Below are 17367 nucleotides of genomic sequence, written 5' to 3' on the forward strand. Positions count from 1 at the left end.
TTATCTAACAATATCCCCTCTCCCGCAAACAGGTCAACGAGGCTGAAGATTTAAGAGCCAACTGTTTTCCCTGACATTAATATCAGAATAATAACCTGCTATGCTTCCTAGCTCTTTCACTTTTAAATTTATAAAGAACCTTTCCCTTTTTTAGCTGCTTTGTGAAATTCTCATTTACCTGCATACTTTATATTCCCTCAGAAGTTCATTAGGATACTATGCAAAGAGTGTAATCAGATTCGCAGATAAAGAAGCACGTTCTGGGTTGCTTGAAACATTTCTTGTGAGTTCAGGGAACAAAAGTGGTACAAAATGAGTAAGAAACTGAGCTACCATGAGAGGTCTCCCCAAACAGAATCATCTCTTAGTCTTAGAACCGATTCCCAGAGGATTTCTATAAACAGGACAAAAAAAAAAAAAAAAAAAGAAAGAAAAGAAAAGAAAAAAGAACCATGGGAGAAAAAAAAAAAAAAACCCAAAGAGATGGTTCCCACCATATGGCCCTGGGAAGGAGGCAGCACGGTGACTCGGCATTCCCCTGCGGGACAGGTACTGCCGTGTATGCAGGCGGTCAGTCGATCCTGTTCAATGGCACATGTGGCTCCGCAGAGCCCCACAACGAAAGGTGCAGAGGGCCACCTACCTAATGAGTCAGAGCCATCCAATTAGCCTGGGGACCAGGGCAGTCACTTGGGAAAGGAACAAACTGATGGCAACTGGCTCAGGAGATGAAAGGTCAAGTCCGAAAAAGGTGAGAGACTTGAAGAAAAAAAACAATGCCATCTGGGGGGTTCCGGATACCTGAATCCGATGATGGGACACTCCTTGCAGATGTTGCACTTGGCCTGGTGCTTGGCAGTCTCCGCGGCAGCCACCCGGTGCAGGACAGGCAGCCACACCATGGACTGGGGCTCCAGTCGCATCCAGTCTAGGAAGAGGGCCGCTTCGATCTCAGGTTTATTATTAGCCTGTGTGGATGGGAGGAAACACAGGGGTGGAGGGGTGGGCATGGGACAAGAAGAGAAAGAAGGGGAGAAAGGAAAGGAGGCAGACATCAGTACAGACCAGACATTATGAAATTCAGAACGGTAGTGGTGCAATGAGACCCACTTTTCACATTCTGTTTCTGTCAATGTCCCCGTCGCGGCCACACGAGCCACCTACCCCCTAAGGCTAGACTAAGAGTACACTGCCATTACTCTGTTCAGTTGCTAGATGACAAGAAAACAAAGCAAAATCAACACATGGAGAATGGCGAGCCAAATACATACCTGTGCCTCAACACTCCCTTTCGCTCCATGTTGGAACAGATACGTAAGAGTGAGCCAGAAGGAAAACACTGAGTGTTTATCGATAACATTTCAAAGGAGGTTAGGGAAAAACCAACTCAGGAGTTACTGATTCCTTGTTTTTTCCTGGAGAACCTATGTCTCAGTGTTTCACGGAATCATAATAAGATGCTTGAAAAAATACTGGGTCCTGGAGCTTTGTTTTACAGATGAGAAAACTGAGACACAGGTGAGGGAAGGAGCTTTTCAAAGGCCACTCCTAGAACCCAAGACTCCTGGTCTAGGGTTTTCATGGTGGCCTGCTGCTGCTCGTCTGTCTCTATTTCTCTGCCTCTCAAAGGCTAAACTGAAACAATACCATTCCTCCCCAACAGTACCATGATTTTAGAAAACTCAAAATATATTTACCCATCATCTATGGATTGAAACAGTCATGCATTTTAATTACGTATTTGTTAATCCTACGAGATGGCATTTTAATTTTTTTGTGTTGTCAGACTGACCAATATATTGGCCACTTTTATTTTTTTCTTTGCTTCTTTCATCTCACATTTTCCATCTGGGATCCCTTCTGCCCAAGTATATCCTTTAGAATGTTCTTCTAAGGGTCTTGTTGGAGGAGAATTTCTCGGGTTTTGTTTGGTCTCAAAAATCTCTCTCTTTTTAAAATCCATATTCTTGACAGCTCTCCTCATTGGGTATAGATTTTTAGACTGAAAGGGTTTCTTTTCCCTTTTTTTTTGGTTTTGTTTGCTTTTATTTTGTTTGGGCACACTGAATTGTTATTCCACTTTTATTTTACTTTCTTTGTTACTACTGTTAAGAAATGTCAGCAGTAAAGCAGACTATCACTCCTTTGAAGGTAATCTGTCCTTTCTCTATCTTGTGTTATGTTTCTAGGGTTTATTGAGACTTTTTTTTTAGTATTCACTGGGCTTCTTGAATCTTTAGCATTTCTGGTCAGCTCTGGAATCTTCTCAGTCATGATCTCATCAACAAACAACATCTCTTCTCCATTTCCTCTCTGTTCTGCTTATAGGAATCTAATAAAGGTTAGACTCTCTCAATCTGGCCTGTGTACCTCTGCATAGACCCTCCCTGTACTTCATTTCTAACAACCCCTTCGATACATTTCTCTCTTTGGTAGCATCCAGTCTGCTTTGTTAATCTCATACAGTGAGTTTTAAATTTTGGTTTTTATACATTTTAACATCTACAAGTTCTATTTGGTCATCTGTAAGGTCAGTTCTACAAAGTCTGCGGCTCCCTGCAGATATTTTTCAATCTTATCTGTTATTATTTTTTTAAACAGAGTAAACATGGTTTTCAAAAATCCATCTAATGATTCCAAAGTATGAAATTACTATAGGTCTGCTTCTGCAGTCTGAGGTTTCTGTTGGTTCTTACTCACCCTGGGTTCTTGGGCACTTAATTTTGTTTTTTCATGATGTACAACACTGACCTTAACAAAAATCTTCTGGAGATACTCTGAGTCCTAGAATACAAGTGCTTTCTACAGAGTGGCTGTTCATTTGCCTTTGCCCAGAACCAGAGGACACTGCCAATTCCAAGGCTGATTGAAAATGAACATAGAGAGGGGTTACTTAGTATCAAACAAGTCACAAGTATCTGCACTGCAAACCCATGTTGCTTCTCTTGGAATGTGATTCCCTAACCACGAATCTGTTCATACCCTGCAGACAGAAAGGCAACAGGGTCTGGACCGACAGTCATTTGGCTTGCAAAGCTCACTTCAGCACTAGTCCAGCTGTTACCCCGATTATAAATTTAAGAGCATTCTAATGAGCTATTTGATCTTGAATTTCCTAGCTGCAAAACGCTATCAATTTGAAGTACTGACCAAAAACTTTTGTGGAGCACTCTTTTCTGTGTACAGTGCTATCACAGGGGTACTCTGTGGAAAATGGGGGGGGGGGGGGGGGGGAATCATGGAACCTAAAGATGAAAGGAACCATGCAAGTGAACTCATCCTTTTGGAATGGCACCACAGACCCGTCAGACCTTCCACAGCCATCGAGTCTCAACTTATGCGATGCTGGTGTATACTTACAGCCACCGTGTATAAATGTCAGCCGTACAAGGGAGCCAACGTCCTTAATGGAGGATCTTGAACATCTGAGTACAGGTAACCCTGTCAAAAGTACTTCATCACACAGAGGGCTGAAATCCACAGAGCACAGCAGAGGCTGCAGAACCCAACCGCCAAGAGTTCAAAGCCCAGCTCTGTCATTTACTAGCTGTGTTGACTCTGGTGAATTAAATTTACCTTTCTGAGTCTTACTTTTCCTCTGCCATGAGCTGGAACTATGAAGAGCACCTGCCTCACAGGGTTGTTTTAAGATTTAAATGAGTTAAATGAAAGGCATGTGGAATGGTGTCCGGCACACAGCAAGAGCCACGCCCTTGTGTGCCACTGTTACCCTCAGCATTCTTGTCTGTCCCACCAGAAACCAAGAGGGTCTCAGGCTTGGCGGAGTCCTTTCAGTATTTTATCCGAGCTGTTATGTCTGTCCATGCCTCTTCATCCCTATTCCTTTTATTTTGTTTTTTAAAAGATTGTATTTATTTATTAATTTATTTGAGAAAGAAGCGGTGGGGGGGGGAGAACCTCAAGCAGACCCCACGGTGAATGCAGAGCCCAACCAGGGGCTTGATCTCACAACCCTGAGATCATGACCTGAACCGAAACCAAGAGTCAGACGCTCGACTGACTGAGCCACCCAGGTGCACCCCTCCCCCATTCCTTTTATTTCTCACAGAACATGCCTTGGTTTGCCACTCTCCTTTGGAAGACTATTCTTCAAATATGATCTGTTGGTGGAGCGCCTGGGTGGCTCAGTGGGTTGAGCCTCTGCCTTTGGCTAAGGTCATGATCTTGGGGTCCTGGGATCGAGCCTCGCATCAGGCTCTCTGCTCAGCAGGGGAGCCTGCTTCCCCCTCTTTCTCGCTCTGCCTGCCTCTCTGCGTACTTGTGATCTCTGTCAAATAAATAAATAAAATCTTTTAAAAAAACAAAAAACAAAACAAAAACAAAAGTGATCTGTTGGGAATGGTACCTCTACTTGTCTGGGCAGTAGGACTGCCATGACTTTCTTTTGTTCTGTATTCTAAGCTCACATGGGGTTTCCACTCAAGTAAAATCTCTGGGTCAGTGTTTCCCAGTGCATCCAGCAGATCAGTCATCCAACAAAATGTTTCATGAAAAGAAGGTCAAATTAATTACGGAAACACTGCACATTATAATCGCCTCTTAAAATGCTTAATGCATGTTAACATATTAAAAGCTGAGAAGGTCGTTGGTAAAGAAACACGTTAAACTCTGTCTGACCTCAGAATTTCCCACACTAATCATTCAGTGATCCCAAGACCTTTATCTTTTTTTTTTTTTTTTAACTTTTCAGGCTTATGAACACCACAAAATACTAATGTTGCGGTGGGCATAATGGGAGATGCTGTTCCTGGCTGTTTCTAGTGATTCCTCTACTCTGCTTGTTCGTCTCGGATTGGCTTCTTTCACCTTCCTCAAGATTTCCTGTTAGTCTGAGCCCACTGCACGATTTCAGCAAAATCTTGCAGAATCCTGACTCTCACAGCCAACAGATTAGCCATTCTGATTGGCCGTTCTTCCCCACTCTGTGTAATTTTTACATTTTTAAATCTTATTTATTTTTAAGCGATTTTTACATTTGAAAACATGCATTCTGTCTTCATCAAAAAGTCCCTGGTGAAAATATCAAGCAGGCCGAGGTCACACACGACAGCTTGCTGTCAGCTCAACAGAAACCCAGGCTTCAGCCTTCTCCTGTCAGACTAGGCCTTTTTCCGGTTCTGTCACCGTGTAGGCTCCTGCACACATTTCTCTATCTTGTCCACAAAGACACAACGACAGACTATATCAAAGGAACTACAAGTTTCAGCTACAATACGTCCTATGACAATCTCCTGCTCCACTGGTCTAAAAACACACTTTATCAAAATAACCCTTTCTAGCGAGGAGACAAAGACAGTAAACTGAAAAACATTACTAATTTTTTCCTATTTGAAACATGGATTCATTGTCGCTTCACCTGAACCTATGCTTTTTTTTTTCTGACTGATGCTGAGAGTTTGTTTACTGATGAATTAACAGATATGCTGTAGAGTAAAAATCAGGCTTAATACAGGAAGTACCGTAAGACTAGAAAGCTTCTATTCATTCCAGAAGATGGAAAGTAAAAATCTGACTATGAGTCAGCAACAAATATAGGTGGAAAAACAAAAAAGCCAAAAAGCAACACCACGATTATGATGTATAATTGAAGGCAAGCGGGTAGAGCGTGAGGAAATGGGTCTCATGACCCTCGGCACTGTTCAAATCAGCCTTAGAAAACGCAGTCGAGTTCTGGGGACTCCAGCTGACCCAGAATTCAGAGAAGGCTTGGCAGAAAGACAGAAGGATAATTAAAGGGTTTGAAAGACCTATGAGAACAGTTTAAGGGAATTGGGATTATTTAGCCATGAACAAAAAAAAAAGAGAGAGAATGAGCAAGAAAGAGTGGCTGAAGGGGCAATTTAATAACAGTTTTCAATTATGTGAATGGCTCTTGCATTGGGGCCTGTGACCAGCTGTTCGATCCTTCCACTGAGGCAAGAACAAGAAGGAACAGGCTTAAGCAGCATGAAGAATTTAGGCTGTAACTCATACAGAATTTCCTGATGCAGAAAGTTGTTAAAGCATTAGAGTGAATTACCCAGGGAAGCTAGACAATGTTCTCCACTTTCAAAATACTATAGATTCTCTTGTGTTTAAAGGTTGGAAATTCTCAAGGCTCTTCCTCGCTCCTAGGATGGAAAATCCATCATTTTGGCTTTTTAAAAACTGCTCACCAATGCCAACTGACAGCACTGAAGGCAAGATATGAGAATTCACATGCTCTTTCTGTGTCGATCTTTCATTTTTACTACAAACCATTCTGTATCCTAGTGGTATATTCTCTCTCCTTTTGTCTGGCAATAAAGAAGGAAAGAATTAAAAACCAGGCAAGCTTCTGTAAAGAGCTAACAGCACTAAAATAAAAACCCAGCTAAAACGACACTTTGGCCTCTCTAGAAAAAATGGGTAAGGACAGACTGGCACAAGAGGAAGCTGTTGACAAAAGACAGGGACGATGGCAGTGAATTGGATCATCCTTTTAGGTGCTATTATCTGCTGACCAAGGGAGAGGCCTCAGATGCTTTTTCTCAGTATCAAGGATGACCTTGACCTCTCCCCTAAACGCCACGTTCAAACCATTTAAGCAAGAACTCTTCAAACAGGCCATTTGGTTCTGGGTTTTGTAATGTTTTGGTTTCTGGTCTTTGCTAAGACTCTTTTTGCCGTTTCCAAGGCAGGCGGAGGCAAAGAGCAAAGATATCCCAGCTCCTTGCATTGTGAGAGTTACTGTTCATAAGGATCTCGGGATTCCACCCCAGCTCCGTTGGGCCTCATGCATCAGCCACTGTCCACAGCTGGGAGGCAAGGGAAGGAGCCCCGCACAGCAGGCAGCAGGGTGGGGCTTGATACAAACGCCATCTTTTTTTTTTTTTTTTTAAAGATTTTATTTATTTGACAGAGAGAGATCACAAGCAGGCAGAGAGGCAGGCAGAGAGAGAGACAGGGGAGGAAGCCGACTCCCTGCGGAGCAGGACCCTGGGATCATGACCTGAGCCAAAGGCAGAGGCTTTAACCCACTGAGCCACCCTGGCGCCCCAATACAAACGCCATCTTAATGAGGTCCACAAACACTGCCAGGAACCCCAGTATCTGGACTTTCCAGCCAAAGATGTCATGACCAAAATAATCATTTCAAAAAGTATGACATGCCAAGTTTGGAGTTGGGGGAATTGCCCGGGGTTCAGAATTACTTTTGGGTTTCTTTCATGTTATGCTTCCCATAAATCCTGAGGCACCAAAACCAGGCCCCAAATGGCTGCTAGAGAGTCAATGTGAATGCTCATTTTCTGTCAGGATTACAGTATCAGTTCGCAGCTACAGAATAAAAGTGATGGGAAGATTTCTGAGCAATCCCCACACCCCAGCTACCATCAACACATACATTGTAATTTTAAGAGAAGGTAATTAAGTATCTCGACTTTGAAGTTTTTGAAAAACCGTGTCAATGCTTAATCAACTGGGAAAAAAAAACTGTATAAAGTAAATATTATGCAAGAGACTGCACCCAGTAGTTCTCAGATGATTAAAAAAAAACAACAGCAACAAACTAACCATCTAAAAAAAAAAAAAAACTTGCCCAAAGCTGAAGACAGGAGCTAGGTTTCCATTCCCACCCCCCACCCACCCTGCAGTGAAAGTTTATGGAAGTGAATGAAGGGACAGGAAATCAGCTGCAGTGTGATCACAATAAATAAAAGGAAGGATTAGAGTATCTGAATGAGGTTAGAATTTTTAAAAAACTGCTGAATCATCCCAAAAGAGCAACAAAATTAAACCTAAAAGGGTTGTCTAAGGAAAAGACAAAATAAGCACATTCTCAAACTGTGTCAAGTTTACTTTTAAAAACCTCCTCAAATAAATCTCTCTCTTTTGGTTCGTCTGTTGTATCATATACCAAAGGGCTAATAGTCTATTTCTAAATTTGGAGGGTATGTTTAGAATGATCTGGCTTCAAATATGAGAATATACAGATTTCGCACTGAGAGGCTCTGCGGGGAATCCCCTAGGTAGGCAGCCATGCTCTATGTCAGTGATTCTCAAGGAGGGACAGTTCTACATCCCAGAGGATATCTGACAGTGTCTGGGGACATTTCTGGTTGTCACAACTGAGGAGGGGGATATTACCAATGTCCAGGAGACAGACGCCAGGATCCTGCTAAAAATCCAACAATGCATAGGACAGCTCCCTCCAATTAAGAATCATCTCGACCCAAGTGTCAGTAACGTCAAGATTGAGAAACCCTCGCCTAATGCTCACATCTCACATTACCGTGGTTCATTTGTTAGAAGTCAGAAACCAACATGGGGACACAGTGTTCACTAAGCACCGGACGTCCCTGGGAGCTATCTTCTACCACACAGAAACAGAGAAGCCATCATAGGCCTGTTCCGCTATTAACTGGGAGATAAAAGCCACACTGGTTAATATATCATGAAGAGACGGAAGCAAAAGGACCAAGAAATTTAAAAAAAACAAACCAACAAAAAACCCGAGCTAGAGGTCACAAGCGAACCTGGTAAAATCGCAGACTCAGATTTGAAATCAAGCTGCTTCTCGAACAGACAACCCTGTGCAGCATATTCCAGGATGAAAAGCAGCAGAAATGTATTTAATTGTGGCAAATAATTATCGCAATCAGCTTGGATATGAGAGAGCATGTGTGCAAGTGCACGTGTGCACATATGTTGTCATTTTATTTAATAGAATTCCTGCCCATTTCGAAGAAAAATAATAACTAAATATATAAATGTTGAATACATTCATATGCATGAATAGAATTTCTAAACGCTCTTACAGAAAAAGGTAAATTTATGGAAAACACCAGGACAAACCAAGGATTTTTTTTTTTTTTTGGTGAGAGTTTTGTCTCTCCTTCCTGGCCATTTTCATTTGCTGTTCCATTAGTAAAATGTCCCCTTCATAAATCCAAATAACCATTGCAGTATCACTACCGCTGTTAACAGAGAAAGGCATGAATAGTTCACAACCCAACTTTTCTGGTCCTGAATGTGTAAAGCCCGAGTTTGGAAAGAAATGCTAAATTTAAATTGATCAAAACTGTTTTGTAAATCAGTGTATACACAAAGCCTGTAAAACTACAAGGAGAATGGCTAGCCACGGCCAGACAGTATAGGACAGGCAGTTCCTGGCTGTTCCCAGAGCTGTTATTACAATTTCTTTAACAACCTCTAAATCTACCAAGGGCATCAGTGGAATATTTTACATAAGAGAGAGTCTGCACAAGCAACGAACATAAAAGGAGGAACAAGAACAAGTTGTAAAGAATATTAATGACTCTTCTTCCAAACAATCCCAATTTTTATGAAAATCAAATGAGTGATGAAAAATGTCTTCTATAAAACTTGCATGTAACAAATAAAACAGAAGAAAGATGGCATTTTGATCCTCTTAGACACAAGATACTCGTGATTTCCATGTGAGCTGCTGAGCAGATTACAGTCGGGGACACGAGGGATCACTTATGAGCGCTTCCACACAAGCTTGGTTCACTTCTTGCTCTTAGTCTACACTACTTCTGTTCTGAGAACAGTTGGTCTCCCATGAAGGGCCACACTGTAGGTACAGGAGTCTTTTCTGTACCTTCTATCTCTGTCACAAGTGTTGCTACCCAGAAGACCAGGTAGTCTTTGCTGATAAGGACCAAGCTTTGAAATGAGTACAGTAATCCATTTCCTGTTCTGCCCTTTCCATTTATAACATTTAGCATCTTATCCAAAAGGGATACATGAGCCCCTATGTTTGTAGCAGTATTCACAACAGCCAAATTATGGAAATGGCCCAAGTATCCATCCAGTGGTGAATGGATAAAAGAAAATACTGTATATAGGAAATGTATAAAGGGGTGCCTGGGTGGTGCATCTGACAGTATACCAAGTGTTTCAACTCAGGTCATGACTTAGGGATCATGGGATCCAGCCCTGCGTCGGGCTCCATGCTCAGCACAGAGTCTGTTTGAGACTCTCTCTCCTCTCCCTCTCACCGTCCCACTCGTGCTCTCTCTAAAATAAACAGATCAATGTCATAGACAGACAGACACACACACACACACACACACACACACACACACACACAGGAATACTACTCAGCCATAAAAAATAATGAAGTCTTGCCACCTGCAACAACATGGAAGGAGCGGGAGAGTATATTGCTAAGTGAAATCAGTCAGAGACAAATACCAAATGATTTCACTCATATGTGGAATTTAAGAAACAAAACAGACAAGCAAAGGTTAAAAAGAGAGTGACAATGAGCGAGTGAGTGAGCCAAATCAAGAAACAGACTCTAAACTATAGACAACAAACTCATGGTTACCAAAGGGACAGGGGATGGGGGTGAGTGAAACAGGTGAAAGGGATTAAGGAGTGCATTTGTCGTAATGAACACTGGGTGTTGTACAAAATGTTTGATCACTATGTTGTATACCTGCAACTAATAACACTATATGTTAACAATACTGGAATTAAAATTTTAAAAAATAGGAGGAAAAAAAAACAAATTGTGGAATACCCATAAAATGTAATACTGTATAGTAATTTAAAAAGAATGGCGTATGGATACAGACAATATAGATAAATCTCAGTTATACTGAGTTAAAGCAAAAATGGGTTCGTCATATAATTTGCATAGAATTTGCACAGAATTACAGACTGCAAAATAATCTACAGTGACAGAAGCCAGGTAAATTGCCACCTAGAGATGGGGATGGGTGGCAGAGGACATGGGAGGACCTGGAGAGATTACCAAGTGGCCTAAAAACACTTTTTGGGGTGATAGATATGCTCATTTTGATTGCCACAATGGAATCATCATGTGAACACATGTCAAAATTATCAAATTGCACACTTTAAGAATAAGAAGTTTAAAAATGAAAACCGCGGGTGCCTGGGTGGCTCAGTGGGTTAAAGCCTCTGCCTTCGGCTCGTGTCATGGTCCCAGGGTCCTGGGATCGAGCCCCGCATCGCGCTCTCTGCTCAACAGGGAGCCTGCTTCCTCCTCTCTCTCTCTCTGCCTGCCCCTCCCCCTACTTGAGATCTCTGTCAAATAAATAAATAAAATCTTTTAAAAAATTTAAAAATAAAAATGAAAAAACGCATTAATTAATAGAAAGGATAGGAGAAATTTTAAAAGGGGGGGGATACATAGCTCCTGATACGTTTAACTATGTTACAGATGAAAAAAGGCTCAAAAAAGTTAAGGAAACACCTCAAGATTATCTATTTCTTTAACACTTCAATATGTACACATAAAGTAGTCTTGAAAAAATAAAGACAGAAGTGATTTCCAAGGAAAACAGACAGGCTGCTCTCTGAAATCTGTGGAATCATTAACTTGCCTGAGAGTTCTAGAGACTCTGATATGTAAGGAAGGCCTGCTGGGACAACACCCAGCTACTAAATCTTCAACAAAATTCTATTCTCATCTACTGTCAGCTGTATGAAAGTACAAGTAAACCCTCAAAAACCACTGTGATAAACACATACTCCTATCTTTCTAATCACTTCCTTTTCCCCTTCTTTTCGGTAACACAGATCCTTTCTCCTTCCATTATGTGCTACAGCAGATATAAGCTACAAGGTCTGATAGGTTCAGTCCACCTATACTGAAGTAGCATAAAAGGAAAAGAAACAGCAAAGCCTATGAGCAGGGGCTCCTGGGTGGCTCAGTCGTTAAGCCTATGCCTTCGGCTCAGGTCATGATCCCAGGATCGTGGGATCAAGCCCCATATCGGGCTCCCTGCTCAGCAGAAAGCCTGCTTCTCCCTCTCCCACTCCCCCTGCTTGTGTTTTCTCTCTCGATGTGTTTCTGTCAAATAAACAAGTAAAATCTTAAAAAAAAAAAAAAAAGCCTATGAGCATCTAAATCTTCTTGAGCACAGAGCTCATGTTACATGCTTTGGTTAACTTGTCACTCCTATAAAAGAGCTGACTGACTGACACAGAAATGTATATATGTATTTATAAAGAATTTATTTATTTGAAAGAGAAAGAGAGAGAATGAGCAAGGGGAGTGGCAGAGGTAGGGGGACAAGCAGACTCCCCAATGCAGGGAGCCCCACTGCAGGACTCAACCCCAGGACGTTGGACCATCACCTGAGCAGAAGGCAGACTCTTAACCCAGTGAGCAACCCAGGTGCCCCCTGAAATGTATTTATTAAATATATATTTACATTGCTATGGAGAAAAAGGACCATCCATTCTGTACAGTAGCATTTTAGGTAATACCATGGGAAAAAGCATATCCAAAGGCAGCTCAGTCAGGAGAAGTCTTTTCTTGTACCTTTAACATCACTTTGGAAGTCTGCAGTGATACTCAAAAACAGAGATGGGGAAAAAAAAACAGAGAGGGGAGAAGCAGAAACCCTTCTTTACGGAAGAAACCCAGCTACTACGTATGAAAAGAAAGGCAGAATCAGAAAATCTCTCTTATGCAACCACCAATATGATCATCTAATTAGAAAAGGATCATCAGGCAGGGCACCTGGGTGGCTCAGTGGGTTAAACCTCTGTCTTCAACTCAGGTCATGATCTCACGGTCCTGGCTGGGAAGGAGCTCCACATCGGGCTCTCTGCTCAGCAGGGAGCCTGCTTCCCCCTCTCTCTCTGCCTGCCTCTCTGCCTACTTGTGATCTCTCTCTCTCTCTCTGTCAAATAAATAAATAAATAGTCTTAAAAAAAAAAGAAAAGGATCATCAGGGAGGCTAAAATTATACAGTGAAGGGTTCTTAAGGAACAGGATATTCATAGGGTCTCAAAATATCACACAATTGGCTTCCTAATGACAAAGGGACAAACATACTTTTACAATGGAAATATCTGGCACAGACCACCTTAATATACTTAGCATTATCAGTAAAAACAAAGTGTTATTTTGTCCCTCCAGCTGTGACCTTGTAAGGAGACACCATCGCCTCTGGTGTCTTCTGGCCAAAAAATGTTAACCTGTATCTAAGCTAGAGGAGATAACTAGAAAAATCCCAAATATAGGACATTCTTCAAGAGAAGTGGCCTGAGCTCCTCAAAAATGTCATGGTCATGGAGTGCCTGGGTGGCTCAGTCAGTTAAGCATCCACCTTCGCCTTGGGTCCTGATCCCAGAGTCCAGGGATCCAGCCTTGCGTCAGGCTCCCTGCTCAGTTGAGCATCTGCTTCTCCCTCTCCTCCTGCTTGTGCCCTCTCTCTCTCTCCCTATCTTCTATCAAATAAATAAGAATCTTTAAAAAAAAAAAAAAAGCTTGGGGTCATGAATGAGAAAAAAATGCTAGGGGACTGTTCAGATTAAGTGGAAGTACGGAGACATGACAAGCAAATCCAAGACAAAAACCTTGACTAGATCCCAGAAGAAAAGAGCCACCCATAAAGAACATTCTAGAGCAATGGGGAGATTTCAATGTGGACTGCATGCTAGATGATGCTACTGCTTCAGTGTGAAATTTGCATGATGATAGCTTTGCAGTTATGGAGAAAGTCTTTAAAAAAAAAGACCACCATGTGGTGAACTGTTTAGGGGTTTATGTTTGATGTTGTGATGTCTCTTGACTTAAACAGTAAAGGGAAAAACTGTGCTTGTGTGTGTATTCAAATATATGTACCTACACGGGGTAAAAGCGTGAGGAAGGGGAACATTCATGGGATAAAATGCTAACCAAAGGCTGTATGTATGAGATGTATGACTGCTCATTACACTAGCCTTTCCATTCTTCTCTATGCTTGAATTTTTCCAAAATAAAATGCTGGTTGGAAACCATGGTTTCTTCTAAATCACCCCTTCATGAGGGAGGGGGCAAGGCAGGTGGGAGGGTGAGTGACTTTACCTTTTTTTAAAAAAGATTTTATTTATTTGACACAGAGAGAGAGACAGAGACAGAGAGAGAGGAAGGGATAGAAAGGGAGAGAGATAAAGAGGGGGGGAGAGGAGAGAGAGAGAAGGCACGCAGGCAGAAGAAGCAGGCTCCCCACTGGACAGGGCACCGGAGGACATAGGGCTCATCACTTGAGCCAAAGGCAGATACCCAACTGATTGAGCCACCCAGGTGCCAAAGAGTGACTTTAATAATTATTAAAAGGTGGGGGGAGACGGCATTAATGTCACTGATATAAAATGTGAAAGGCTCTTCAGGATTACTTTTCTCAAAAAATACAAACCTAACACCAAACTGATTTCCTCCCTGTTCTCTTAGCTACACTGTTCCTAAAACATCCTTTCATACTCTGCCTAGATGTGCTTTTTCATGGTTATCTGTGAATTTTCAGCATAAAAACGTTTAAGAATCCCCACATTCACAGACATTTTTCATGTCTGAAATAAAGATGGAGCGGTCAAGAGTTGTGTTTGTGAAAGAAGTTAAAAGGCTTCCTATAACTGCTGTCTTGGGTAGAAATCAAGTATTTTATTTAAAGCTCTGAAGATAATGAGCAGGTTGGAGGCCTGCAGTCACTGCTCTAAATATTAATCAGGACTCTAAATTACCCATTAAAGATAAAATCAGCCCAAACAATAACACAAGGTGATTATCTACTCTTCATTTACATGTTCAAGGACAACTGTCCTGACCTCAGGCTCTCCACTCCACCTGACTAATAAACCAATTAACACCATGGCTCCAGGGAACTAAGCACAATTTTTAAATCTATGCAAATCCGTAAGTATGCTCCACATTAATTTATGCTAGAGAGTTCTTACTTAACAGAGAAGTTTCACACATACAAACATCTGTCTGTGGATATCACAGAATGTATATTCTCAAGTAAGTATCAGGACATGTTTTGCTAAAGTTGAAGATACAATGTTAACTCTCCATTTGAAATCCAGTTTAGGAAACATCAAAACCATGGGAACAGAAAACACGGTAATGGTTTCCAGAGACTGGGAGCAGGTGGGATGACAACAAAGGAAGAGGGAATTTTAGGGGTGATGGAAATGTTCTGTGCCTTGAATGTAGTGATGGCGACAAAATGCATTTGTCTAAACTAACAGAACTGACCACCGGAATAAATTTAACTGCGTGTTGGGTTTTTTAAAAATGTAACTTTAAAAAAAGATAGAAAAAATTTTAAAACTATTTTATCAGGAGTGCCTGGGTGGCTCAGTCAGTTAAAAGTCTGACTCTTGAAGTTGGCTCAGGTTGTGACCTCAGGGTCCTGAGATCAAACCCCTCTGCACCCCCCTCCCCACCCCCAGGCTCTGCGCTGGGCATGGAGACTGCTTAAGATTCTCTTTCCCTCTGCCCACCCCCCCCCCCCCGCCTCTAAAAAAATAAATACAAAATAAAATATTTTATCAAATGCAAAAAAAACAACAACAACAAAAAAAACCAACTCGGGGGGGGGGGGGGGGGGGGGAGACCTACTAGGTTTTAGAGAATTAAGATACCCTAAGGACCTTAGATAAATAGATAAGGAGATCCCAGGAAGAAGTTTTATACTATTCTTTATCTTAAATAATCTTTGCAGGAAGAAACTTCCATTAAAAATTCAATTTATAAGCCAGTGACAAACAAGGAAAAAAGAAAATGGTAATAATGGCTTCATGTTTCCTTGTTTACATGAGTTTTTCTAGTAAGTTCAATGTGAATTAGAATTAATGGTGAACTGATTAAAGGGAATCTAGAATATTCTTCCAACTGAAAGCATGGCTCTCAAAAAAACGGTTTTCATTAGCACCTCTGACTCAACTCTTGTGGGAAGAGAAGGGAAAGATGGAAGGAGGGAGGGAGGAAGGAAAAGGGAAATTTGGTCATAATAATGAAATACTACTTTAGGCATTTGAGCAAGGCGGGGCACCTGGGTGGCTCAGTTGGTTGAGTGATTTCCATTCAGATCGTGGTATCTCACAGTCCTGGGATGGAGCCCTGCGTAGGTGCTGAGCAGAAAATCTGCTTCTCCCTCTGCCCCCACCCCTGCTGGTGCTCTATCCCTGTCTCAAATAAATGAATAAAATCTTTCTTAAAAAAAGAATGTCGAGCAAAGAAAAGGACACCAATTATCTTCTTTAGCAGTTTAAGCGTATACATGAACCAGGTTTCAACTACAACACAAACCTACCCTCAGAATACTGAAGAAAATAACCATCACCCCACATTGAGAAGTTAACCACACAAACCACAACAAATGAAATGGGTAACTATGAAGCTAGACCCACCACAGCTGATAATTTTTAAAAACCCAGCAATTGAGAAGAAGTCAACTCAAGACAATACTGGTAATACTCTAATAATAAAGAGCCTTCCTGAAAAGCTGCAGGAATTCTGTCCATAAGCAGGGCCCATAGGAGCATGGTGAAACTACCTCTATTTATGAATACCAAATTGCAGCAACTTACAAATACTGTAGTTATTAGTCAGTATCCATCAGGAGCTCAAGCGAACATGAGTTCAACATTTAACCACCCAAAGGGGTGTGAAAAGAACGTCTATGGAACCAAAGGGCCCATATTTTGATTACTGAACAAAAAGCTAAAGGCAACCTAAGCAAAATAGAATTTTTAGGAGTTATTTTAAGGATGGATAATATAAAATGTGATCAATTGGCATGAGGAATGCTGTCAAACGGATTCAGAAGTGTCCTGGCACGGTATTTTCACACTCAGTGAGAAAACAGTATGTCGAGAGCCTCTAAAATCGAATCCACAGATGCTCGGTTACAGATAAAAGGAATTCTTAATCTTGGTAGGATAGGCTCATGTTTCAACACACTTCACATCACCAGAAGCTAACAGTTACTAAGTACCTCCCGTGTGCCTGCTGCAACTCTCGAGCGCTCCCCCTCTACCGGCTCACTGAGCCCCCCATGCACCCCCAAGCACAGGGGCCAGCAAGGTTAAAAATGATAGCAGAGCTGGGATTTTAACCCAGGGAGTTGGCTTCAGGGCATATGCACTTAACCACTCTGCCACTCACTACTACTCTAGGTATTCTGGAATGATTATTTACATGGGCGGGGGGGACTTGCTCCCAACAGTTGAAGTTGTAATTTATTCTCATTTCTGTATCATTCTCTATTACAGCAACTGTACATTGATGATATTCATTTTTGTCATATGAATATAAAAATTCACAAGACAGATGAAAAAGCAACTTACTCATTTTGAATGCATGAATACAACAGGAGGCAGGAAACAAATGTAAAATAAACAGAGTCTGGTACCCAAGCTCTTGTAGGTGAAGCATCCTGAGTATAAAGTTGGCATACTCAAATGCATCTCAGCAATAAGTCCTTAAAATGCTTACAGAAGAAAACAGTACAAACTCTCAGGCGGGATGGGGGTAATTCTCAGGCCACTGCCCAATACCAACTTACAGATACACGACTCTTTTGTGGAGTCACTTAAAGGTATAAAGTTTTCCAC

At 41.6% G+C, this 17367-nt stretch overlaps 1 protein-coding gene across 3 annotated transcripts in view; it reads right to left on the reverse strand.

Moving 5' to 3' along the window:
• The window catches only part of LOC111150534 (dystrophin), a 2087545-nt gene that overhangs the window by 69248 nt on the left and 2000930 nt on the right, over positions 1-17367 (reverse strand). For all 3 annotated transcript variants that reach the window (XM_022508030.1, XM_022508029.1, XM_022508028.1), the window contains one exon: positions 802-968. In XM_022508030.1, coding sequence (XP_022363738.1) covers positions 802-968 — 167 coding nt within the window. The remainder of the gene's footprint in view (positions 1-801; positions 969-17367) is intronic.

The sequence above is a fragment of the Enhydra lutris genome, unplaced genomic scaffold, assembly GCF_002288905.1.
Source record: "Enhydra lutris kenyoni isolate GAN:26980312 unplaced genomic scaffold, ASM228890v2 scaffoldscaffold23, whole genome shotgun sequence".
In the NCBI taxonomy this organism is placed as follows: Eukaryota; Metazoa; Chordata; class Mammalia; order Carnivora; family Mustelidae; genus Enhydra; species Enhydra lutris.